Source organism: Columba livia, chromosome 21, assembly GCF_036013475.1.
Source record: "Columba livia isolate bColLiv1 breed racing homer chromosome 21, bColLiv1.pat.W.v2, whole genome shotgun sequence".
Classification (NCBI taxonomy): domain Eukaryota; kingdom Metazoa; phylum Chordata; class Aves; order Columbiformes; family Columbidae; genus Columba; species Columba livia.
In genome coordinates this window covers 3,312,953-3,339,385 of record NC_088622.1, presented here as the reverse complement: position 1 = coordinate 3,339,385, position 26,433 = coordinate 3,312,953, and the positions used below count along the sequence as shown (strand labels likewise).

Genomic DNA, 26,433 nt, shown 5'->3' with positions numbered 1-26,433 from the left:
AGTAGCAAGCTGTTAAAGGAAGTGCCACCTATTTCATTACTGTGACTGTTTTTATGCAATTAAGTTAAATACCGAGTAGAAAACAGATGCATTTGACTAAACACTTAGTACACAAAGCATTTTTATCTGCAGGAATTTTGTGCTTACATTGCTGGCCCCACCAATGCATGATGTAGGGCAACAGCGTTACTGTTAAGCCTAATGGGAAACCGAAATGCAGGGTAGTGATGGAGCAGGGGTGATGAACCTTTGATGGCTTCTGCCTTTTTAAAAATGTTTAGAAAATAATTTATCTCTGTTCACTGTGGTTTTATTCTGCTTCACTCTAAGGGAAGGATTATTTCACTTTTAAGTGCTTGAATGACTAAATGCCTATTCCTTCTAGCTGGAGGTTCTCAAAATATGGCATTTTTTGTATTTGCTGCGTTAGCTTCAATTAAGCTGTACTGAATTTTGCAGTGCCCTTAACTTTCTTAGCATAGCACAGCTGAAAAGTGGTCACGTAACCCATTTTAACGTTACTGTGATTTATCTGATACAGCGTTTCAGTTGTGCTCCTCAGGACAGCGGAGGGAAGGCGTGAGGCCGCGGACACACCGCGGCGTATCAGAGCATCGCCCAAAGGATGCTCATCGAGGTAAGCACACGGCTAACACCAGGAGCTAGACCGTGGGACACCTCTGCACCTGGCGTCTTGTCACCTATCGCGATAGCGCTCTGTCGCTGAAGGGGCTGCGCAGCCGGTAGCGACAGGGTTGGTAGATGATGTGTGGGCGCCCTGCAAAACCCCCGTGCCCCTGGGGGCTGTGCTGAGGGCTCCTGGAAGAGGGGGAACAGCTCCTGCCCGCTCCCCCAGGCCGTCCCGCCCCTTCCCCGCCGCCTGCCCGCCCCTTCCTCCCGGCCGGCTCTCGGGTGGTGCCTGCGGCGCCGCCGCTGCCCTGGGCGCCGGGACTCGGCGGGTCCCTCCCCCGGAGCCGCCCAGGCACCTCCCTCCTCCCCTCGGTCCCTCCCTCCCTCCCTCCCGCCCTGGGCCGCCGCGGTGAGTCACGCCGGAGGAGGCGGAGGCTCCGCACGGCTCAGCTCCGCACGGCTCCGCTCGGCTCGCCCGCCCGGCTGCCGCCGCCCGTTGCCTCAGGACCGCCGGGGCCGGCGCGGCCCCGCACGCAGGTGAGCGCGGCTCTGACCCTTTGTGCGCGGCACCCGGCCGGGAACAAAAGGCGCTCGCCCGGGCCGGGGCGCTGCTCCGCCGGCCCCGGGCCTCCCCGCTGCCGCCCCGCCGGGGCCCGCGGCTCCCGCGCCCCTTCCCCGGCCCCGGAGCGCGGCCCCTGCCCTCCGCAGGGCCCGGCAGCGCCCGAGCGGCCGTGGGCGCTGCAGGCCGGGGCCCCGCCGTACAGGTACGGGAGGTGCCTCTTTAATTTTCTGGCATCATCTCTTACGTCATGTGGCACCCTGTTTCACACGGCGGCCGTGGCCACCCCGGCAATGGCTGCGTTTCTCTGGCAGGTGAAGGCATTCCCACGGGAAGCTGGTGAAGGTGCCGTGGGGAGGGCAGGTGTCATGTCCACGGGCAATAAAACACAATATCTGGACACCCCGGCTCAGGGCAGCCCCTGTTTGTCTTGCTAAAAGTGTGCGATGCTGTGCAGCGTCTGGTCACGGCATGAAACGCCAGTAACTTGCGTGGGAAAAATGCTTATCGGCCAGTATTTAACAGAGAGCTTCACTCGGATGTGATTTCTACCTTGTCTAAAAGCTGTGTTTCTGGAGCATTTGAAGCCCGCTTTCAATTTAGTGTAACGATGGTGACTGTATTTGTTGGCTCACAGTGGTTTTTGCATCCCTTGGAAAGGTACATGAGAGAGGAACAGCATCATCCAGAAAGCAGATGAGAGTTGATAGGAGTTTCTGCTTAACATCCAGTTGTGCTTCATCAGGGTACATTTGACTGTCAGACTTGCATTTGCTTTCTCCTGAAGAAGAGTGTGTTTTGCTCTGTTGTATATCATCTTTTATTTGACCGTGCCTCATCTTGGCACGTTGAACAAAACAGGCTTTGATGCTCCATGAGATGAGAGCAAGATACTCTGCAGACACAGGGTTTAAAAACATAAATCCACCAAACTCCAAAAAACAGCAAACATTGGAGGCAAGTCAGGTGTGCTTGAATGGTTTTCTGATCTGAGTGGGCTCCAGTATGGTGACAGGCATGTCTATTGATTATTTTAAGAATAATTTAAAAAATACATTTACAAAATCGGAATTGGTATTTAGTTTTTGTTGGTGGCTGAACTTGTGAGCTGTCGGCTCCTGTTGCCCTCGGTGTTTTTTGGAGCTCACGTATGGTTGTGAAATAGCCTGCTGAAGGAGAAACTGTGTAAGTAGTGAACAGTGAGGCTAAATTACATACTTCAGGGAGGTTAATTTGGAAGTACAGGCATTGCAGGTGAGGGGCCATACAGAAAAATACATATTACTATTATTTTTTACATGTAGGCTTATTCACTTATCAGTCTTAAAGCTACTGTTTGCCTTGACAACCAGATTCAGCTGGAAAATGGTGGCAAGTGTACTTCATGTATGTTGGGGTTGCTTCACTTTGCCATCAGCTGAAAAAGCATCATCCCTTTTATCTCTGCCATCTTGGGAGAAATCGGGAGCTTCAATATAATTTAGGTTTGTTATTGCATGGTTTCTTGGTTGATGTGGTGCATTGTAGTAGTGTAAATCTATGAGGAAGCGTGTAGGATTAAACAAAAGCAGGAGCAAAGGCTATTTTGAACAAGTTAATTGGTTGGCTGAAATTTTATGGCTCACCCAAAATTGCTTCAAAGCAGTAGTTCTCTTTTAGTTGATTTTAAGCATTGCAACAGAAGTTATTTAAAGTTATATAGGACAGAAAAGTGCTTTCAGTATTCTTTTTGACATCCAAGTGGGAAGATACTGAACTCTTTACCTGGCAGGAGTCATCGTAATAAATACATATCGGATATACCACAGCTGTCATTTGCCCGCGTGCCTGTTGCTCTGGGTGCTGCACGGGGTAGGAGTGGAAAGAGGACTGTTTGCTCACAATACAGCTTGAAATAAGAATTGGTAAATAGTAATATGATTCAGTAGGTATGTACATCATAATGTTTTAGGGCAATCTGTAGTTGCATCATTTCTGCTCTCGTCCATCCTCTCCCCATTCCCTCCTTCCCCTGTGCAGGTTTTAGAGTCCAGTAACTTTGCAAGAGGAGAGAGTGGTTTCCAAAACAATTCATGTAATTTCCTAAATAAAACCAGAAACAAAACCTGAAACAAAATCCAGTTTTTGCCATTGCAAACATTGACTGTGATATGCATCTATTGCTAAAAGCTCGAAATCATCCTGCAGTTGCACACAGGCCAATAAAGCCAACATTGAATGCGCTTGATACGGCAAAACTGAAGTGAAAGCTCGATGCTTTGCCTGGGAAACAACTTGTGTGAATTTGACCTGTTTATATTAATTAGAGTTTTTTCCTCTTCAGAATGTTTGTTATCTGTAACCAACATACGCATTTATGATTTTTAGTGGGTATTTCAGTTTGTAAGTTTATTGTTGGCTACAGAGCATCCCTCCTGAGCATCTGACCTGCCTTAAGCATCAAAAATGCACCCAAGTGCCGTGCATGTGGCATGGAGGCTGCTGCTGAACATGCCTCAAGAAACCTCCAGTAGGGTTTTTTCCCAAAAAAGAAGGATTGGGTGTCTTCAGAAATATTTCTATACATGCAGAACTGTATTTCTTGTTGTTACAAGCTGTCATCAGATTGGGTTTCCTGCTGAAGTGCAGCCAGGACAGCAGCAGCTGTTCCAGCTGTACCGCACCATTGTGTGCGTAATGCAGAAGCGAGTGACCCTGATGTTAATGGTTTTAATTGGAAAAATTGTAATTCTAATGAATATACCAAATGTTTATGTTCTGGGAGCTGACATAAGCGTTACAGGCAGAAAGTGGTTATAATTCAATTTGAAGATAGTGAGAGTAGATTACTTTTTCTGCTGTTTCCAAATATGTTAATAGTCATGATGGTAATTTCAGTAAAGCTATAGCATGTATACACATATGTGAACAGTCCCAGATGATGTTTGTTTTGATGCTGAGGGGCACCTAAGGTGTAAATTATTGGAGTGAAACATTTTGTCACCTACTCCATATCCTAAGAAATGCTGATAGTCTAATGGTCTTGCTTCTAAGTACATGGGGACATGATACGTAAATAGATTTCAAACCTACTAAACAGTATTTACCAACAAACTTATTTTCATTTAGGGAAAAAAACACCCCAAACGTTTTGTTTCCTGTTGTTGATGCTGTATCTCTGAGAATGGATGAGACTCACAGTTGTTTTTCCCTTTAAAGAGCCGCGTCCTGCCCGTGAACCTCGCTGGGCTTAAGAAAACGGACCAGAATGCGCAAAACTACGGAGCGTTACTAGGTGAGAAAACAGCTAAGATCAGGAAAATAACCCCAACCCGTTAGTTGATAAATCCCGACTCTGGGGTTTCCTTCCAGACTCGGCATTGGGGAAGCATTATGGAAGAAATGCTCGAAAAATGGGGAAAGTTCATTTCTTGTCTCTGCTACCGGTGATTTGACAGAAACGTCACAGTGCTTATGTGTGGTTTTAATGTCAGTTGAATTTTGGGAAGTGCAATCATACTCTTTGCTTTTCAATAAGTGTTTTCATGGTTTTATGGAATATCAAATCTGCTAAGGCCATTTTTATTTTTTAAAAAGCGGTATATAGATATATAATAATTATTAATGCTATATTAAAAACAATCTCCACAGCCTAAAAATCTCATCTGGAGATAAACTACTGTGAAAAAACCCTACAAAATTGAACTTCTTGCGTTATTGGAATTCCTTTGACTAAATCAGCTACCGATTGGGGGACAGAAAAGGATCCAATAGATTTGTACAACAACCACACTTGCCTCAGGATGTTCTTGTTTATTTCCTGCAAGTACATAGACCAAGAACTTTCTTTATTTTTCGGAAAGTCCATTTTCTCAGCTCCAAGTGTAACGAACAAATAGGGAAGCAACTTAAGTAACCAACTCTGTTTATGACCATGACCAAGCTCTGCAACTTTCTGACTCAGTTTATCCTTCTATAAAATGAGTTGACTGCTTCACAAGAATGTTAAGATGTTTAATTAAAGTGTAATTGTTTTGCCTCTGAACTCATCCAGATCCTGATTCAGTGCACACTGAAGTCAGTGAGGAGCTTTTAATTAATTTCATTGAGCTTTAAATAAGTGTATGTGTGCGCACGCCCAGGTACGCTTGAAGGAAATGTGACCTAAATTTTTGCAGCAGAGTTTCTGTAAAGGAGCAGCGTAAATAAATACTGAAACAGTTGAAGGTAAACTACTGCAGAAGGGTTTTTGTAGAAATCATAGAATCCCAGAATGTCAGGGGTTGAAGGGCCCTGGAAAGCTCATGCAGTGCAATCCCCCCATGGAGCAGGAACACCCAGATGAGGTTACACAGGAAGGTGTCCAGGCGGGTTGGAATGTCTGCACAGAAGGAGACTCCACAACCCCCTGGGCAGCCTGGGCCAGGCTCTGCCACCCTCACCATGAAGAAGGCCTTGGCCTTATCTTCTCCCCAAGAGGCCAGCCCCTCCTTCCACGATCTATAAACTCTCCTCTTCCACTTGAGCACACCCAGCAGTTCCCTGTTTCACCACGCAGGTCTCCTGGCTCCCTTCCTTGACTTCCTACGTGTCGGGATGCTCCGATCTTGTGCCCGGTAGGAACAGTCCCTGAACACTAACCAGCTATCTTGGGCCCCTTTACCTTCAAGCAGCCTTGCCCATGGCATTTCCCCCAGCAATTGCCTGAAAAGGCCAAAGTTTACCTTGCTGAAATCCAGGGTTGCAATTCTGCTTGCTATCCTGCTCCTGCCACAGGAGAACCTGAACTCCACCATCTCATGGTCGCTGCAACCAAGGCAGCCCTCGACCTTTACTGCTTCAACCAGACCCTCCTTGTCAGTGAGGATGAGGTCCAGCAGTGCACCTCTCCTAGTCGGCTCCTCCACCCTTTGCATCAGAAAGTTCTCGTCAAGGCACTGGAGGAACCTCCTAAACTGGGGCTGGCTGGCTGAGTACCAGCAAACATCAGTGAATAGTGCAGCTGCTGTCGTGAATCTTGCCATACTAATGTAATTTTAACAGTTTCCTAACTGAGGGTGTGCTGGATCTTAGACGGAAAAATGAACATTTCCTTGTGTCCTGGCAGCTTGCTCAGTTGGTCGGGGGAGGTAATATCGGACTTCAAGATCAACACAGTTGACTGAATGTTTAGGCAAAAAGGATCAGCAATAGCACACTTAAAATATAATTAACTTTAAGAGTTGACGCCAAACTGAGAAAAATAGGAGCATTCACATCTCCTTAGCTGCTGCTTTTTCCAGGAATGTCTGTAGATGCCAAATAATACTCATTGGTTTGTGTGGAATTTATGAAAGGTTTTGCTTCAGAGGTCAGAAATATCAGGTTTTTTAAATGGAACTTTTATCACTGGAAATTTGTTCAGTGGCTACAGGGGACCCAGCAAAGTGAACTTTTCACAATTCACGTAAAACTGTTTGCAGTAATTTTTCTTAATGTTTCACTGCTGTGATTCGTAGTTCAGTTGCTCTTACAGAACCTTTTTATAAACCTTAAAATTCTGTGTGTTAGTAGCATAGTACTGTACTTGTACTAACGGTTTGGGAAGTGCAGAAACCTGTCCGCGACTCCACGGGTTCTCTTTGCTTCGTTCTGCATTAAACCAGTGGAATCTTACAGCAGTTGTAACTTGTGGCAGGATCAACCTTGTCTTGAGCGTTGTTGCCAATGGTCTCTGGGCTGACACCTTTTGTTATTCCTGGTATATTTTGGAGTTGGATTACTCACAATTACATATTGTTGTATCTCCGTGATGGCCCCGTTCTTAGGCACGTGGTTGTCGTTTGTTCTGTAAATGCACTGAATCTTACGTGTGTAAGAGACCTCAAATCAATCATTTGTAAGTATTTAACTTAATTAGCGCTGCTCTCAGAATAAATCAAACGTGTCACACAATTCCACGTACAGTTTTCCATGCAGCTCAGCTTGGTTGCCTTTAATACATGTGCCTTCTCAGTCTTGCCCGTGATTCTTCCGTTTTCTTTGTGCTCTGAAGTTGGTTGATCCTGGTGCTAATTTGGACTCGCTATAACCCCTAACCCTCTGTAGTCAGTAGTTTATTCCTCCCCAGCCCCTGTCTGTGTGTTTGCTAAAGGGACATTTCTGCTGTCAAACTAATGACCTCGCACAGGTTTATTTCACAGTTCAGGGCCAATATAATTAAGGTAACATTCAAAATTGTGGCTGGGGAGGAAGGAAATTACATCCCTTTTCCTGAGAAATAGGAAGTCTCTGGAAGGCAAGATTTCCTTCCTTGGAACCCCGCTTTACCAAAAACTAGAGAAAACAAAGCGTTTGTGGTAAAATTGTTGTGTAATTTTTTTTTTCCTCTAAAGAAATAAGATAAATAGGTGGTATAAAGGGTGTATTTATCACTATTGTACAGCAAATTTTATTGATGTATGAGGCCACAACAATATTTAATGTTCTTGTCCAATGCTTAGGTAATTTTGGTAGTCAAGAGCTATTAATCTACGAGTCTGGTCCTAACGCTGTCCTTTGATACAGTATTGCAAAATGTTAAAATGCTAAGTAGTCATCACCCTAATAACAGCTCATGTTTTAATTGCTTTAAAAAAGAATACTAGTTAGCCATAATCTCTCTACTGTAAAAGATCTGTGGGCATTTTCAGTGTAAAATGTATATGATCTGGCATTAACGATGTTCGGATGTCAGGATAAACTACAGGGCAGCATAGGCCACGTTTTAAATTGAAAGATATCTCTACTATGTGTAGAAAGATATCATGTTGATGAGGACCCAAGAAATACCTATAAAAATAATGGTGCTTCAGCGAGGGGAATAGTGGAGAGAAATCCCTCCAGCATCACAATGTTTTCTGGTTAAACAGAACAATGCGTGTGCTGGAGCTGCTGAGAAGTTGGTCACTGGACCACAGGCAGTTCCACTCCAAATATGGGACTTCTGGCTTTTGGGGGCTTTTACTGCTTGCTTGTCAATTGAAATTAAATGTTATTGTTATTTTAACTGCTTCCAGATACTGGAATTTTGCCTGCTCTGCATTTAGGCTGTTCCGTAGTGGTTTGTGACTAGTTAATGGCATCACTTGTCTTTTCGTTAAAGTTGACTGAAACGCCGTATTTTTGCTAGGCAGTTTAGTTTCAAAGCAGCTTAACTTTGAAAATCTGACCACAAATATGGTCTTAATTAAACCGGTTGGTTGGAAACGTGCCAACTACTGCAGCGTTTCTCCATCAGCACCGCTGGTAATTCTGAATGTGCTTCTTCATGAGTATTCTTGTTTCCTCTTCCATTTCCAGCCACTGGAGAGTTACTGAACGTAGAAAAAACATCCTACACCTTGGGCATGTCCACGTACTTGCATCAATTTTGACATGATACTCCATTGCGTGGGCTTGACAGGATCGTTTTAGGGTCATTATGGAGTCAAGTAATTCTTTATTATAGTTTATGCTTCATGGGAGTAGGGTGTTTATGTCCCGTATATTAAGTTGGTTTTCAGCCCGTTGAGTTTAGTTTCTGTAGTATAAATGGCAGCCTTCGGTAAAACCCAGTTTTAATGCTAATGGCCTGTAAGTCTTCAGAGGATTGGGAGCCCAGCGTTACTTGCAGAGCTGCTTTGAAAACGTGACTTTGGTCATAAAGCTGATTGACACGACGAGAAAATGAAGTGACCACAATTAGTGGTCTTGGTTTTCCTGCTGCGTGTTGGTGTATTGGCCTTGGTTCAGTTTCTGCCAGGTCACCGAGCGGACGTGCTGCAGGAGGCCAATAATTAATGGTCCAAACCCACGATACTTCATAGTGGAGGTGTTATATAGGTACACGTTTGTACAACGTATGTAGCATGCCTATCATATAAAATGGGATAGATACACTGAAAATTGTTGATTCCTTAAGCTTTCGATAAAATTTTTACCTATTATCGGTGCTCCATTTTTTCCCCTGCTTTATGATTCAAGTTAACTTGAAACCATGAAAATAAATCTAATTTCTTAGGAAGAAGAAAAGACACCTCAAGTTTGTTATGTCTATGTGCTGGAAACTTCATATTCTCTTTCTGAAAAGACAGAATATTTACAGAGAGATCCACAGAAAGCATTGCCGCACAGTTTTGTTTTGACGATGGATGCGTAACGCTATTTTCATAGCAATAATTCTTTTGTGTGGGACACCTGGTAGTTAAAATCATTGGCTATCTGTCATTAGTGTCTAATTTCCTGCCTAGAAGATCTGGAGCTTTGTTATAAATAGGGGCAGAGGTGGATGTTTCCCTGTGAAGACGCTGGTGATGAGAACACGAGCAGCACCCATCAACCCCACCATTGAAGACCATCCTGAGTAAAGTATCGTAACGTTCTTTTAGAGTTGTTTCTTTGACGGGGATAGAATTTGTGTCACTTTTAAAAGCATTTTTGACAAATTCATCTTTGAAGTGTGAATGCCTTTGTGAAATGAAAGAGGTTTCTTTAAGGTTTTGTTGCTGTTACTACATTTAATTTCAGAGGCTTTGAGTTGACTGACATGAACTATCTACAAACCCGTGCTGCCTCTTTTAAGTGCAGGAGACACGATAGACGTCTGCTCTTTGAGAGGCTGCTGTGGCGCGGCAAAAATAATCCCTGTGTGCCTGAAGGTCAGGAAGCAAGCATTAATTTCATTAAATTGTGATTATAACAGTAGGATTCTTTATGTTTTTGTTACAGATAGCTTGAGCGTTGGTGTATGAACTGTTTTTAGTGTATCGGGAAGCTTTTTTGAATGCACTTCATTACTACTTTGAAGCTCTGAAAGGTGATTCCCCCAATGGAAAAATAAAAACAACAAACCAGCTTGGTTTTGTAGATTTTCATGCATAAATGGCAGCGTTTGGGGCTGTTTCCTGTCGCTCTTCAAGAGGGAGAACTGTACTGTTTTGTTAAAAATTTAAATGTAAGATTTAAGAGATGTCAACCTACCACTGGAGTTCCAGCTGTAAACTGACCCAAAATCTGACATGGGGGTTCAGATTCTAAAGTCAGCTGGAAGATAATGCTGAACATAGAAATGAAGACAAAAGCCCCTCACATATTAAATATTTCACCTCTAAATAGGTAGCTGTTCTGCATTCTTCATTGTCGTATCCCTCCGGAGATGGGAATTAATCCTGCGGCCGAAGGTCACGAGTCAGACCGAATTAGAGGGCAATTTGCAGCAGGATTTTGCAGACGCCGGTTCCTGACTTCAGGTTTCAGGCTCCAGCTTGGAAGGGTTGTTTTTTAGGGCTCTGACTGTTCTCTGTGAAATGTCATTTGAAAATTTAATGATGTTTAAAGGTGCGGCATCCCCTTGCATTGGGAGCTCCCCAGTGCGACCGTGTTTTACCCACTGAAGTGCTCAGTGCTGTAACTGCGGAGGGTAAGAGCTTAACCTTGGATAATGATATCGTAGAGGTAAAGGCACCTCTTCACGCTGGCTGTTAACTCAATTCATATAGCGCAAAGGGAACCTGCGGTGGCCGGTTTTATTCACCACAACTCCTTATCTGAGCTTTTATAATCCTGTCCCATTAATTGAAGTTTTTAGCTGCCTTGAACAGAACGAGCCAGATTCAAGAGAAAAAACCATTGTAGCTGAACTAACCCCTGTTGGATTTCTTTTGGCCATAAGTGGAAACGATACAAGATATTAAAGAGGTAGTCAGCTGTGACTTACATTTTAAAGAGCTTGCCAGATGGCCACTGTAAGTACTCTAAATTATTAAGACTGAATATGTAAAATATTATTCCTGCTTACTGCCTTTAAAATAAAATGGGATGCTGGAGTAGTTTTCCTTTATGGACATGCCATTTTTAGTGTGTTGTGCTTTTTCTATTGAGATTTGAAATTTATTATTAATAATAATAATAATAATAATAATAATAATAATAATATTATTATTAAAGGGGTGACGGAAGGGAAGTCAGTCTCATTTATTATGAACCTATCTGTGGCATTGTCCAGCAGAGAAGCCCTTCCAGCCTTTGAATTCAGAGGAGTATGGGCAGAAGTGAGGGAAATACAGTTACAAACGTGTAGTTTTCAGTTGCTGTACCTGATATTCTAAATCTAATTAGGGGAGAAAAAGGCGGGGCTAACTGCAAAGGCAATATTGTTTCATTACATACTGTACTGTTGTGTTCAGGGTCAGGAGCTGAAGAGAAAGCCGGTGTGGTCTTTTTGGTTCTTTATTTTGAGAAGGATTATATTTTCATTATAAACATTTCAGGACAACAGTGTGGAAAGGTGGGGAAGCGTCTCTTAATGCTAATGGAAAAGTTAAAAATACTTAATCCCCTTCCGCTTTGGTAACGTAAAGCAGCCCGGCTGTTTTTTTGGTGCAGACGTACCTACATCTTGGTTCCAAGACCGCGTCTAGTTTACTCTCATCTCTAATTAACGGCCTTGCTAGAAAGTGGAACCTCAACCTGCTGTGGTTTAGGTGACGTTTACGCTTCGCTTTGCCGAGGGGACGGGATCGCACGCACCCTTCCCGCAGCCAAGGAGGTGGGTTTGGCAGCAGATGGGGATGGGAGTGGGGATGTCAGGCATGCTGGGCTCTGCCCTTGCGAGCAGAAAACATTCCTGGGATCCTCACCCTGCCCTTCCAACCGCACGGGGAGCAACGCGAAGAACAGCACAGGACGGCTTTCCCATCTGTTTACTGACCAACCTCCTTGACTGATTGAGAAAGGGAAGGGAGTGTTTTTAAACCCAAATGTGTTGCTCTGGCAAAGCTGCCTTGGCAGATGCAGCTGTAATATATAGATCTTTCTCATTTATTATTCCGTCTTGTGAATCATATTAAAAATAAATGAGAACTAAATTTCACTCCCTGTGCCTGCCAAACAACGGAAAATTAGGTGACCCAATTATGTCCATTTGCAGCATATTGGATGCAGCAGGACAAGCTTGTAGGATTTAGTCTTTTATCACAGTTTAGTGAAGAATGTCATCTTTTCAGCCTAAAACTCCAGTTTTTGAGATGCACAGGTTAGTCCTTATCGTGGGAAAGGAATTGGATAATGGCACTGGAGAGTAGAACCGAGCTTATGTTCGAGATAGGCAGCCCAAAATTTCCTGTAGGCTTTGCACATCTGCCTTGCCTATACCTGGAGGGACCAGTTCCAGATTGATAGAACAGCTTCATCTTCTCCTTTAGTGCTGGTGCTTCAGGATAGTTGCCAGAAATTCAGCTGAGACCCCCACATTTCTTCACTTGGGCCAGTAAGTGTGGGTGAACCTGTAACAGCTTTGGCTGTTCTTTCTTTGGAATGAGCATTTTCAGCTGCGTCCTGTAAATGCTGTGAGGATTCCTTCCGTCCAGTGCACAGCGGTTCCTGGTTTTCTGTCTCCCTGTTGGCTTGCCATGCTCTGACCCTTTTCTTTAGGAAGGAGTTCACAGGGTTGTGTGTTTGTACAGTGGTTGGTGGGGTGTGTGTCTTTGAAGTCTATAGAAATGAGAACAGCAATTACTTACTGCAAACGGTCCTGTTGTCAGTGCCGTAGATAATCTTTCAGCGCATATTTAGAGGGCAAGAACAGTGGGAACTAATTAGTGAGGTAAGGCTTAAATAATCCTTTCCGAGCAGGCAGCTTCTCTCCTCTGGAGAGGTGAAATGATTCTTTTAAGCCACTGATAAAGCTCAGCTGCTTCCAGCACTTGTAAGAGACGCTGTAGAGAAGCTCTGGGTGCAGCTGGCGGGTATTTTGGATTCGGCATTTCTTTGCTGAGCCTGGTGTACGCAACAGTTGAGTAGTTGTAGCTGCTCGTGTCGTCTTTCCCTGCTAGTAATGACCATGAAAGAGATGGAGTGACTCTGGATCTGCCTTTGTTTGTGACCACAAAAAGAAAAGTAGGTTTGGTAAATTTAAGCTGGACTTTATTGACAAATGATGCAGCTATGCGTATATTCCCTAATCAGAAACAATTCTGCTGTTGATGACATGATTGTAGCTGTGATGCTGTCCTGAGTAGCAGCCACTCGTGTTGTATTTCGTTGCACAATACGGAGGGCTTGAACTGGCGCTTCATTTGCGAGACTGAGCTGTTTGTTTTAAAAGCCAATGTGCTGGATAAGGGGGAATGTCGGTGGCTGAACACTGAGGTTGGTCTGAAAAACTCTGCAGAAAGGCTTTTCCAGCCCAGCTTGCGAGTGCCAGTCTTTGTAATTGCTATGTACACATAACATACACGTAGTTGAAAACAATAATTTTGGTCAAAATCAGCATGCTTTACATTTCTCCCCAGTTTTCCTCAATTCTTTGGTAAGCTATGGCTTTTTTTTCCCCTACTAGAAGAAATTATATGTCATGATGTTTATTGTTTTTCCCAGGGAGTTGGGGTTTATGCTGAAAGCTCCTTAAAGAATGCGAAGCTTGAATGCATTCCAGTCTCAAGTGATCGGGAATGTCATTGGTATGGTCAGGGTGTAAATCTCGCAGATGAAGAGTGGCTTGACCTTTAAAAAAGCTTATTCTTAAAAACTAAAGAGGGTCTACAAACTCCAGAGGAGCCACCAGTTGTAGGAACTGTGGCTAGACTGTTGTAAAGCAGACTGGGGTTCAAACATATTGAATGAAGGGTCTTTCTGGTTTTCAGCTTTGGACGTGTCTGTAATGCTTTGCTCATTTGTGTTCACAGGGCAGCTTCCTCATACTTTTTCCAGCTCCAGTCGTTAATCAGGACTGAACACGTGGGTTTTCTGATCTCCTGTGGTTTTTAGAAGCAGGTACGTTGGCAGGGAAATCTGTTTTATTGATTGGGGGTGGTTTAAAACATTAACGAACAACTGGAAGACTGTTACGATAGAAAACAATGAACTGCACTCTATACATGTCACTAATATCTGCCATGTGGAGGAATTGCAGTGTGGTCTTCCTAGCTGGCATGGGCGCAACCGTGGCATTTTCTTGGTGCTTGTGTATGGTGCCACCTATTGATAGATATCCCATAGTATTTGTTGCATTTTTAAATAATACATGTGTTACCACATTTCAGGTTTTTTTGTTGTGCTTTTTCTTTCCTAAATTGATTTCTTTGGCCACTTCTGCAGCACCTTCCCTCTTCAAATAACAATATTTGTTTTAAAAAGGTGGGGGGAAGTGTGTTGGTATAATGCTAAGAACCAGTCACAATGTTTCAGACTTATTTGGTATCTTGATGTATGTCTATTGTTTTATCACTCTCTAGTTATGCATATCTTGATGTTTTTTGCCCACTATCTTATTTCGTTTATTGTCTTACTATTTATATGCTAGCACTCCATAAATTGCACCACGGAGTATACGCTTAGTAACATAATCTACTTATTTGACTTGACACTACACAAAAATATGGGGTCATTTTATTCCCTCTTCAGAAGCAGTTTGCTGGTTACAGCCAAAACATACGATCACATTGCCCGTTTACAGGCTGCACCTTTCTGGGCAGAACCATCTACAGCAAACCAGCGTCATGCAAATCTTCCCACTGGAAACTTGTTTGAGTGGGACTGGTGATATATCATGCTTCACTTTTCACTCGTGTTGTCTCCGTGCTGAGTAATGTGGGTGGTAAAGCCTATCCCAGCAGCTGCTGCTGAAGTTTGCATTACTTCTGACTCACTCAGGAGGGCCTATGTGTAATTTTAAACTGTTTCCACACCCAGATTACTTTCCCTTAAAAGTAATAATGAAAATGAAGCGGGTGGGAGAGGCTGGTAATGACTGCAGAAAACCATCACATGGAAAATGGTGTTTGAACGCGCTGTGATAGTCTTCACTAAGCACGCCTCCTGTCCTGTGTGTTCCCGGGGTTACTGACGTTCAGAAAAGCAGATTTGTAGCTTAATATAGGGCCAGATGAGTTCTGTGAATGAAAACTAATTGAAGAAGTGTTCTGGAGCGACTTCTCTGAGCGGGGCACGGTGGAAGAGTGACTGGCTTACATCTCCAGCCACCGATTCCTTAGCGGGGTTATGTTTCTCCAACACGAAGCCCTTCCGAGAGCCTTGTTTAGCTTGTTACACTGTTGTGCTAGTGCATTATTGGAAGAACCACTCTTCTAAATTCGAAGTGAAGGTTTTTACTATTGTTTTTAAGGATGTCTGTGATAAAGCGTGCGATTCCATATTCTCCCAGGCTATTAAGTGGTCTGCCCACCGGTGAAAAATAGGTAGTTTGGAAATTAAACTTTCCTATTACTCCTGTTACACCCCATTGCCTATTTTAGTTTGTCTTTTTCTGGTCTTGCATCCTCAGGAAATCCAGGAGCTGGCAGGAGGGGAATGAACCGTGAGGGCGTCCCCGGAAAGAGTCCGGAGGAGATGTACATTCAGCAGAAAGTCAGAGTCCTGCTCATGCTGAGGAAGATGGGATCAAATGTAAGACGCACTGTCATAGTCTGTATTTTGTGACTTTCCGACATAATTTTGTAGTAGCTGGGGTAGCGTTTATGGAGATGGGGCAGGTAATGGTCTGGTTTTATCGCTGAATTGTTGTAGCACTCGTTGACTTAACCGTTGTCTGCAGTTAAACACGTATTATGAGGCTTGTGATGCCTGAAGCTAAATCTGAGCATCTGATCACTTCTCTCCATCCAGTAAAGCTTTTCATTATTGGTAAACTAGAAGAAGAAAGGAACTGTTTTAAGGTGATTTTGAATCTCTCCGTGAATGTGTGATGTACCAGCTTGCAGCTACCCCCTTGCCGATGGTATCACTTGCACAAATAACAGATGAAGCAGTCGCAGTGTAGAATGGAGGCAGCTGTGACGTTTCTTATTGGGAAATGAGAGATGATATCTTTGGTCTGTCTTCATTTTCCTTTTTGCTGACTGACCCTGTACTTTTCCAGCTGACCGCCAGCGAAGAGGAGTTCTTGCGCACATACGCGGGTGTAGTGAACAGCCAGCTCAGCCAGCTGCCCCAGCACTCCATTGACCAGGGTGAGTTCTGCCTTCCTTTGCCTTGTGTTCCTGCATTTCTGTGATAATATGCCACCTCCTTAAACCCATCCTGCAGTGTGGGACGTGCAATTCATTGTCTGCTATCTTTGGAACAGCGTCCTGGTCAGCAGGTGGTTTTATGTCAACACATAAGGCCAGTCTTGGACATACCTGAGATTTGTTGGGATGAAGAGCATTGTTAAATACCTCATCAGAACACTGATGGCCAAAGTCCTGTGAACTGAATGCATATATATATAGCTTCCTGCTCTATTTAATACATTAAACAGAAATAAATTTTAACCTGATTGGTCTTGGCATAGGTGAAGTTAAATTCTGACTTGAGCAGAAATAGATCTAAGACATTTAGAAAACCATTAGAAACACAACCTGCACAAACTTGCTCTTCAGTTTGAAGCCTGAGTGTTCATTCCTTACATAGCTGTAAGAAAATGGGGAAACATAGGCGAATACTTTTCCCTTTGGTGACAGGTGAAGCTGTACTATGCTGTATAGGTATAAGCAACTCTAATTTGTTGCTCAGTACTTCAGTTTCCCCAGAAATCTCCCCAGATTTCTTCTGCTGATGTTCCTCTGTGCTCCAGCTGTGGTGGCTCAGGCAGCACCAGTCGTTGTCGTCTGTCTGTCTGTCCCTTTGCTATATCTGGTGCTGCTGGAGCAGGAGGGGTTGGTTATGGAAGGCCTGGAAACAGCGAATACAAACTGCGTAGGTGTCCAATTTGCCATCTAGAGGGAGATTGGGTTTCCACTAGATGGCATGATCTTGCGCTGAAAAACCCAGCCCAAGTCCACGCACTGAGACACTTAAACGTTTTGTGTTCTTCAAGGCTGCCTAAAGGATTTTGCTTCCCTATTTTCCTGCTGCCTTCATTGAATCTCCTCTGGAGGATATTTTTTGGTTTTGGCCTTTATTCACCTTGCCTAACACAACTAAAAGGTGTGTTAGTTAAGGAGCGACTTACACAGAGTTAGTACGTTAGTGGATTTCAGAGTGTTTTCTTCCAGCAGTACAACACATTGTTCTCACCCTGACTTGGCCCAGACCTGTCTTTTGGAGTCTTTTTCCTCTGGTAGGCACACAAAAGAGAGCTGATTTCATACCCGCATCTTGTTCTCAAAAAGCAATTATATCCTTGGCCCTAGCACCCTAAAAGCTTTGTTATAGACCTGCACATCTTCATGCCACTTAAAAATGCTGTAGTTTGGCTCCAGAATTATAGGAAGGTAGTTTTGTTTCTTTTGTTTTTTTTAGGAAGAGTATAGAGGATAGATAATTTAGAATTTGTGAGTGTATCACAGCCCCTGTTACCATTTTTATGTTTTTCTCTGCTGTATATCCATGAAATAGTGTCTCAGACCAGCCGGCTGGTGCCCTCACAGCAATTCCATGATTTGGGGTGGGTGAGCTCCTGTGTGGTGCTCCCTGCTATGGGTTCTGATAAACATCTGTCAGCACCTTTGAGTCTGTGTGTTTGACCACAGGGAGTCACTGCAGCCTCTGTGTCCAATGTATATTTGCAGCGATGTGACGGTGCATTGAGGAAGGTTACACTCATCCCTGCTGAATTCAAGAGTCTGTGCCGTAAACCTTCAGTGAAACACTATTGATAACAATATCTGTGACATTTAAAGTTCCTCCATGATATTCTGCTTCTACTGTCTTACGGTTCAGCAATACAAGTTAATCCCTAATTTTTGATCAAGAAGCATCTTAGAATACCTCTAATTTTTAAGCAAGCCTGAAGTCTAAGACTCCCCTTCAGTCTGTGCTTATTTTTGTAGAAAGAGGAGAAATTAAACCCTTTATATTTTGATTTCCCATCTTGTTTTCAAAAATAATTCATCAGTTCAGACATGAATCACTGTGGTTTAGGATTGTTTACAGATCTCCTTTTATGTGTTAAACACCTTCACTCTTTAAGCTTCTACATTGTGTACTGTTGAAGTAAATCTTGTTTTCATGACAGGAAGCTCAGAGTTATTCTGCTTGCATTACTGAATATCTTTGTGTAAATCAGGTAATAATGACGTGAGTCTATGATCTCAATAACCCAGGAAAGCCTGAACAACAGTTAAAAGTCTAGGCTGACATATTTAATACTTAAATTTAGTGGTAAGTGACTATACATTAATATTGTGCTCACATTTTTTTTATAGCCATTTTATTTTTGGATCATTGCTGCAATGTTAACACCTATATGACAGTGTAAAATATAGGGCGTTTTTCTTTACTCAAGGAGCTTTTTAGGTGATATCTGTGGATTGTTTTTGTGTTTATGGCTTCAGGAATAACTGAGGAGCCCAAAGGTGTCTCTGTTCAACCCAGGTATATGCTAAACAGTGGACGTAATCATGAGCTGGTTTGAGATATTAACATACCCGTTGTGTTCCCTGCATTGCAGCAAGATATAAGGCAGCTCAGACTCGTTAGGTTCCTTGAGCTTGAAGTTACAAAATTAAGGCTTTCTCACATTTTTAATACAAGCGAAATGCCTCTCAGGACGTTACATGCACAGAAGCATCTCCTGCATGGAAAACATCATTCCTGTTTCCCAGTTTCTTGCATTTCTAAATGGTCAGGCAGTGCTTGGCTTCACGTCGCTGCTCTGGCAAAGCTGTAAATGGAAGCTGAGCAGCTCGTAAGCACGATATGTGAATTATCCTAAGACCTTGGTGATGACAGCTCAGTTGTTCCTATAGCAACAGGAGTGTGGTGCTGCTCCTGGAGGAAGCTGGTCCCTCGGGGAGGGCAGAGCTGCGGTGCAAACCCGGCCCTGGGCGAGGTGAGACGCGTTCCCTGGGGCGCAGAGCGTTGAAAATGAACCCAGGAGGGGGACAGCACTCATGAAATATCAGAAAGTGATGGGAAAATGGAGATAGAGCTCTTCGCAGTGTGTTTATATCCTTTTGAAAACAATGTGTTTTAATGCGTTCCTCCTTTCAGCAGCGCATGGTGTATTTTTAGAATGCCAGACTGTGATATTAAACTGGGAATTTCAGAGAAAAGTTAATGTTTAGAGGATAGTTGCTGGAAGGTGATTGAAGAAATGTGTGTATACAAAAATCTCCAAGGAAGTAAAGAATTTTTTTTCATTTGGCAGCCGTCAGACATTCACATCAGGCTTAACCTTCTGATCTCTAAAGCCTTTTTGGGTTTAATGAATTTTGCAGGTGACTACGAACAAATCGGGTGTATGTATCTATTCATCTTTCAGAGAACACTTGGAAGTAGCTGTTAGGTGCTTCAGTGAGCATCTTCCTCTGTGTTCAGGTAGTGTGGTTTTCATCCAGCTTGTATCACAGAATCCCAGAATATCAGGGGTTGGAAGGGCCCTGGAAAGCTCATCCAGTGCAATCCCCCCATGGAGCAGGAACACCCAGATGAGGTTACACAGGAAGGTGTCCAGGCGGGTTGGAATGTCTGCAGAGAAGGAGACTCCACAACCCCCTGGGCAGCCTGTGGGCCAGGCTCTGCCACCCTCACTGGGAACAAGTTTCTTCTCAAATTTAAGTGGAACCTCCTGTGTTCCAGTTTGCACCCATTACCCCTTGTCCTATCATTGGTTGTCACCGAGAAGAGCCTGGCTCCATCCTCCTGACACTCACCCTTTAGATATCTGTAAACATGAATGAGTCCCCCCTCAGTCTCCTCTTGTCCAGCTCCAGAGCCCCAGCTCCCTCAGCCTTTCCTCACACGGGAGATGCTCCACTCCCTTCAGCATCTTGGTGGCTGCGCTGGACTCTCTGCAGCAGTTCCCTGTCCTGCTGGAACTGAGGGGCCACAACTGGACACAATATTCCAGGTGTGGTCTCCCCAGGGCAGAGCAGAGGGCAGTATCCTCCTGGCTCGATGTCTCCACAGCTGATACTTGCTGGGGAAAGCGTCAGTTTCAGTCATCTCGGTGAAGTTTTATGGAATGTAGGTGAAGTGATGAACAGTTGCCTGTACTGAGCTTGGTGGCACCTACAGCCCTCACTGCTGTGTACTGAAGTCACTTGACCTTCAGATCATCTTGTCTTGCTAACGCTGAAGTCCGAGTGGTGTGAAAGAACTATTAAATTCAACAATGCAAACAACTGCTATTGGAACATAGTTGCAGCAGGATATTTTGGGAAGTTAGTGGGGTCGGACTGCCACTGTTACTTTTTAAGATAGGATATCGGCCTAGCAGTTAATTAGCGTTAACTTCTAGGAAGCATGAGGGTGGGACAGTGTAAGGCAGAGGACATAGAAGCAGAATTTGTATGTCTGAAAGTTTGTGGCAATTAATGCTTTGCTCATGAAAGATGGGGAATATTCTGTTGGGTATAGGTAAGCCTCTATTTCAGTGAGGAAATATGTGCCCAGAAAAGGGGAGGCTGTGGAGAGAGAAGTTGGATGTATAGGCTGTAGAAGCTCAGGTGTACGTGTGCCTGTTTCATTGTTCCATACATTAATTACTGGAAGTGCAGAGCTCGGTGAAGGATGTGCTAAAAGTAAACATGGTTCGCCATCCTATTGTCTCAGTTGCAGGCTTTTGGCAACGTGCAGCTTCACTTTATAACCTGTGCTCTGCTTTTTACATTTATTCACTTGATTAGAAAGAAAACATCCGTTGTGGGAGCCAAGTGGGACTGCAGCAGAAGCTCCATTCACTAGTACTTAATCCCTACTTTCCTTTTGCTGCATAGAAACCCTTGCTCTGTTTTCTGGAAAAGTTTGTATGTGAGCACAGGCGGCTGTAGAATTGCTTAATGAGCAGACTCGTTAGGTTGGGTTTATTTAACTCGGGATAGTTTGGGTTGTAGCGGGGGCACTTCACCAAGACCTGCTGTTGTGCTGAGGCGTGTGCGTGTGGATGACCTTTTTCTGGACAAATGTTACCCAGGTTTTTTAAGCTACAGGGTTTCTTCAGAAATAACGATGCTCCATAAAGTGGCTTCTGGATGGTTGAAATTATCGTGATTACATCAGTGGTTAAACAAGGGTACTGTGCAGGCAGCTTTGGCTGTGGAACACCAGAACCTTGAATTCTAGATCTATTCTCCATCCACTGTTGTATTTCTTCCTTTAGAATGCACGTAATAGAGATAATTGGTAAATCTGTAGGTATTCAAGCATTTTCCACATTTTTACACTGTGTCCTTTATTGTACTCCTGCTTTTTCTCCCAAATACCACCCTGATTTAAAATTTGGTATTCACAAGCTGTATTTCTTGTGCTCCCTTCTCTTTCCTTACCCGAATTCCAGGCAGGTGGCAGGTGATCAGGTGTTGATATTGACAGCGACGCTGGTGTAGAAGCTGTGCCAGGTGGGTCTCGAAAATGAGAGGAGGAGGTAGCGGGGTGTGAAGCTGCTCCCCAGCAGTAGCTATTTTCATAGTGAAAGCCGAGCGGAACTGCAGAGCTCCCAGCAGCCGCTGTGCCCAAAGCTATTTCTGCTCGTCATGTGTTCCGAACGCCCGTGTGCTCGGCGCAGGAACGGTGCCAGGAGCTGGAATTGTTCGGGACCGGCAGAAATACCGACTTCTGTGTTTATAGGGCTGCATCGTTATCTGAAACGAAATTTCCTATTTGGTGCGAAACTCGTAAGGTGTTTTTTTTCCTCATATTTAAACAGTAGCAAGGAGAGATGCCAGGAAAACAATCAACATCTGTTAAGTAATCCGGCTCATCTCTTGTGCTGATGTGACGTCATGTGTGATTTTGCGGTTGCCAAGCGACTCCAGCTGCTCTGAGCTCGGTAGCGAAGCCTCCGAGTCTGAACGGGGATGAGTCTGAATACAGCGCCATAGGTTGTGCTTTACGTGCCCTTGCTTTGTTAATGCTTCTCAGGGCCTTTGCTCCCTCCTCTTTGTAGCACAGGCTTGTTTTTCAGAATCCTTGCAGATAAAATCCATCTTTTTGTGGAGGCTGGTAATTCTTATGGTGACTTGCTAATTCAGAGCTGGATCCTGGCGCTATATATCATTTATGTTTTGATCAAGGAAAAACCGGTTTGTGGAGGAGATGAAAAGGGAGATGACTGCAGGGCTCGCGAGTGTTGGCACGAGGGAGCATCGGAGCAGTTTTTGATGTAGTTCGATAAGATACGGGTCCTACATATGAAGAACAAACTACTGCTTTATCCTTAATATTTTCTCCTTTGAGTATGTATAACAAATAAATTCTGAAGTGGATTAAAATGAATGTAGTTGCATTTTATAAGCATTGATTTAGTTTTTAAGGATACTGCTGTTTACAACTCCTCTTCTCTTCTCTTCTCTTCTCTTCTCTTCTCTTCTCTTCTCTTCTCTTCTCTTCTCTTCTCTTCTCTTCTCTTCTCTTCTCTTCTCTTCTCTTCTCTTCTCTTCTCTTCTCTTCTCTTCTCTTCTCTTCTCTTCTCTTCTCTTCTTTTTTGGCCACTTTTCCTTCTATGTTGCAACTAAAGAACAAATTAGGTGACTGAAAAACTGGAATTCATACAACAGATGAGGAATTTTTATTAGCCCTCTTTCTTTTGCATTGTATGCAGGTGTAGAGGCAGAAGTTGCTTGGGGCACAGAGCTCCAATCTGTTTCTTGATGTGCTTCAAGTAAAAGATGGGACAGTTTTTACATGCGGATGCTCCATCCAAGTTGACTTTGAATAATCCAAAGCCCAGGAAGAGAATTCTGTAGAGCTGATGAGTTACTTGAGTGGGACAGGCAGTGAGTGTTGCTCTCGGCATTTCCTACCTTGTGGTCTAGAAATGACATGGACAGTGACTGGAGGATTTATCGTTTTCTGATCAGTTAGATAAACGCTGTTAGATAATCTGCAGATGAAAGAAAGCGTTTCCTTTTATCTGACTTTCTCAGGGATCAAATTTTCCCCAGGAGTTTAAAATATTGCACTCATCCCTTCAGGGTTGTTTTCCAGTTCTTGTCTAGACTAGAGATATTGATTTTAAAGCACTGTTTTGACACTGCTGTATGATGTGGTTTTGTTTCCATGTTGTCCTGAAGACGTTTCTCTTCAAGTCCCTGTTAGGCCACGTTCTATAATTTGGAAGTCCAGAGAGCTGATCTTTTTTCTGAATATTTAAAGGTATCTTTTTGAATAACGAGAGCTTAGCGTGGAATGTTCTTTACAAGCCTTTATCAGACACCATTCTCAAGCCACTCAGGTCTTTCTGCTATAAATGCCCACTTGAAAGACCACACAAGTTCATAAAGACTTGGAGATGGTTATAAGAGGGTAATAACATCTTTCTGTGCTTAGGGGCTGTGTGTTTTGATGGTAATTATGCACAGTTGATAGCCTCAATGGAGGGGAAAAAAATCCAATAACCGAGTAAGTCCACACACTGAATTCTTCTGGAGATTTCTTCAGGCTGGGGATAAAAGCATCACTTAGCAAAGCTGTATCTGTTCCCCAGGCAAATGGGAGCCTTTGGTTTGAAATAGAATACTGCACTCCATTACAGAATGGAACGTTTTCAAGACATGTTAGTTTATAAAGGATGTTTAAGTGAGTTTTTTGGGAGGGGGGGGGAAGCAAAAACATTTCTGCTGACCTATGAAAAGAATTTTTATTCTTAAAAGCAGAGTAATGAATATCTAGATGTAAAGACAAAGAATAGCTAAATGTCACTTGAAAAGGACAGCGTGATGCACAGGGCAGCACAAGTTTTATTGAACGCTTGGGCTCCTCATTCTTCAGAGAAGCTCAATAAGTCTCTCCCATAGTGTCCGAGTCACAGGGCAGTGACACCAGGAAGAGAACCTTCTCTCTGCATGCCTGCAGTGACAATCCTATGATGTTTTTCTTTAAGTCTTGCTTCTTAGAAATATGTGAAGGCATGGATGCCTTGGTTTTCTTTAAAAACAGACTTCCTTTGCCTTGAAAAGGAGCGTTTTAAATCTACCACTGAAATCTTTAGACCACTTCAGGTTCCAGTCCCAGAAAACAAAACAAGAAAATGCAGTTTTCTCTTCTTTCTACCTGGTTTTTCCCTTCCTATCGATTGTATGGGTGTGTAGAGCACCAGTTTGGGTACCGCATCCATCCGCTGTTGTGTGAAGGAATTAATTGTGGCACGCACTTTCCTGTATCCGTTGTTATTACAGGTGCTGAGGATGTTGTGATGGCATTTTCCAGATCAGAGACAGAAGACAGAAGGCAGTAACCACAGGAGACCTGAACAACACAGAACTGGAGAGGACAGTGGGATTCCTGGCGATGGAGGAGGATGGCTGAGCACTAATGAGTTCCTTTGCCCACCCTAATTGTTCCTTGGTATCCCTTCTCCTTTGTAATTTTGTTTCCCTTTGCCCAACCCTCAGAATGCATCTCACAGCCATCTGTTCCTACAAGTTTTTGCTACTCAGCCGGGCTGTGTTAATTAAGGACAAACCTAAAGGTGTATTTTCGATTGGCTCAAAGGGACAGACTGTGATGGGCTAAAGGAAGACAATTTTTCAAACTTGACCAATGAAAACCTTTTATCTCGCATTTTATTTTGTATTTTAAGGAAAAGTCTCTTGACATCCTACTTCTAAAGAAGCTTTTCATGCTGTGGTGCTTATTTAGGTCAAACTTGTGAATTTGAAGAGGGTTTGATTTGGCTGCATAGAACTGGAAGCAACTTGTGATTGGTTGACAATGCAAATGTTTTCTCTTCAGTTGGCTTGCAGGTATTTCGCTGACTTCAACGTTTTCATTGCAGAAAGCTGACGTTTCGGTGCATTTCTTTATACTTACTGACTTGGTGGGGTGGGGGGAGACAAATGTGCTTTGCAGTATTTATTACATCTACACACATATAAACGCTTGCTTTTGGGGGGTTTGTTTGGGGGTGTTTTGATTGGCTTTGAAATCATGTGTTTGATTTCCCGTTGGCTGCAGTGTTTTCTGACGCAATCAGTTTGTTCCGTACCCATCTGCTCTGTGGCCTCGGGCTCTTTTGGGAGCACGTGTCGAACGCGTATTTAGTTCAATAGGTCTACCCGTGGAAGCTGGAACGTGGAGATGGGCAGCCGCGAGCTCCCGGTGGACCTGGCCGTGCAGGTGGCTTCTCCCTTTGCTTCTGACAGAGGAGCTGTAGATATTTTGCAGGAATTGCAAGAACGAGATCTATGGCTGTGACGTGAATTTGCCAAATTTGTATAGAGAATATGTTGAACTCGTTTAAAATACGCCATATAGTTCCGCTTTAGTGCTGGGCAAGACCAGCTCTCACGTAAGGAGGGATTGATGATCGTTAACTTAAATCCAGCTTGCACTGGGCTTTAATAAACTAAGTTTCTAGTCACTTGAAAAGGTGTATGTGGTTTGGCTCCTTGCAGCTGCTCAGTGATGTGGAAATTACCCGAATCCTGAGATAATACCATTTTCTTTAGGCTGCATTAAGCCGTCCAGTAGCGAGTGTCTGGGTGGCACTCGGGTTTACTCCATCAGTAGTCGCGGGGCCTTAAAACACACACATGCATTTACAAACCAAAAACCTGCAGTGAAACTCTGGAAGCGCACTGACTGTTGAGGAATCTGCACATAACACTTCGAGCACTGCTGCCTACGAGCCGGCACATCCTCTTCTCCTGTGTGCAGGTCGTTTTTACAATACTTCTAGATATTCCTGTGGGTTGCACTGACTTTAAGATGTTTCAAAAATCTATTAAAGCAGAACTCCATTCTCCTGTTCCTTGTTCCTTTCGTATGGTGGTTAATTATTCGAAGTAACAATTCCAGGATCTGTGACAACGTGACTGTTTTCAAGAAATTCTGATGGCAGGATGACGTTATGGCCTCAAAATGGGATGGAGCTCGAGAGAAACCAAGGGACGTACACAAAAGGAGGAGCTGATTTGTGAGCACAAGGAGGGAAGTTAACTGGAGCAAATAAACACCATGTAATGAGAACAACTGTGTATCTCTTTATGAAAACGACCCTTTCGATTCAGTTTCAGCTTTGTAAAGCTCAATGTGAAAGTAAATCTTTCCCGTGTTTGGGGCTTGATAAGAAATTTCTTTATTAAAGTAAACCCCGAAAGATTCTTTAAATGTTGGCCTAGTTGCCTGAGAGGCACTTTAGTTTTAACTTTGGGGAGCGGGGCAGCCCTTAAAGGGTTAATGGGGGATCTGTGTGTTCGTGGCTGGGATGAGCTGCACTGTGGTGGCCTGTCATTGTCAAGCTGACATACATCCTCCATGCGTATCTACGGCATTGCCGAGCTGTTAAATCTGTTCAAGGAGAACAGTGAAGTGTTTATGTGGTTTAATATTTTCACTAAAAATGTAACTGTTTTTGGGGGGGGAAATACAGTTTTAATAGCTTC

At 43.6% G+C, this 26,433-nt stretch overlaps 1 protein-coding gene across 7 annotated transcripts; it reads left to right on the top strand.

Annotated features, from left to right (window-relative positions):
* Nucleotides 1-558: 558 nt before the first annotated feature.
* Nucleotides 559-26,433, top strand: CTNNBIP1 (catenin beta interacting protein 1). Of its 7 annotated transcripts, none has more exons than XM_065037498.1 (6): nt 559-637; nt 4,388-4,463; nt 13,852-13,939; nt 15,450-15,571; nt 16,044-16,134; nt 24,257-26,020. In XM_065037498.1, the coding sequence occupies exons 4-6, from the start codon at nt 15,476-15,478 to the stop codon at nt 24,382-24,384; spliced, it is 315 nt and encodes a 104-aa protein (XP_064893570.1). In that variant the 5' UTR covers nt 559-637; nt 4,388-4,463; nt 13,852-13,939; nt 15,450-15,475; the 3' UTR covers nt 24,385-26,020. The 7 variants fall into 7 exon arrangements, with proteins under 7 accessions (XP_064893570.1, XP_064893575.1, XP_064893569.1 ...); XM_065037503.1 differs by lacking the exon at nt 559-637 and adding an exon at nt 1,024-1,167 and having other exon boundaries at nt 24,226-26,433; XM_065037497.1 differs by lacking the exon at nt 559-637 and adding an exon at nt 1,026-1,167.

Bases quoted from the DNA above. Each gene is read 5' to 3' on its own strand.
- CTNNBIP1 (XM_065037498.1), top strand. From the start codon at position 15,476: ATGAACCGTGAGGGCGTCCCCGGAAAGAGTCCGGAGGAGATGTACATT. The intron at 15,572-16,043 runs GTAAGACGCACT...GTACTTTTCCAG, and splicing joins TGAGGAAGATGGGATCAAAT to CTGACCGCCAGCGAAGAGGA. The intron at 16,135-24,256 runs GTGAGTTCTGCC...GGCATTTTCCAG, and splicing joins CCAGCACTCCATTGACCAGG to ATCAGAGACAGAAGACAGAA.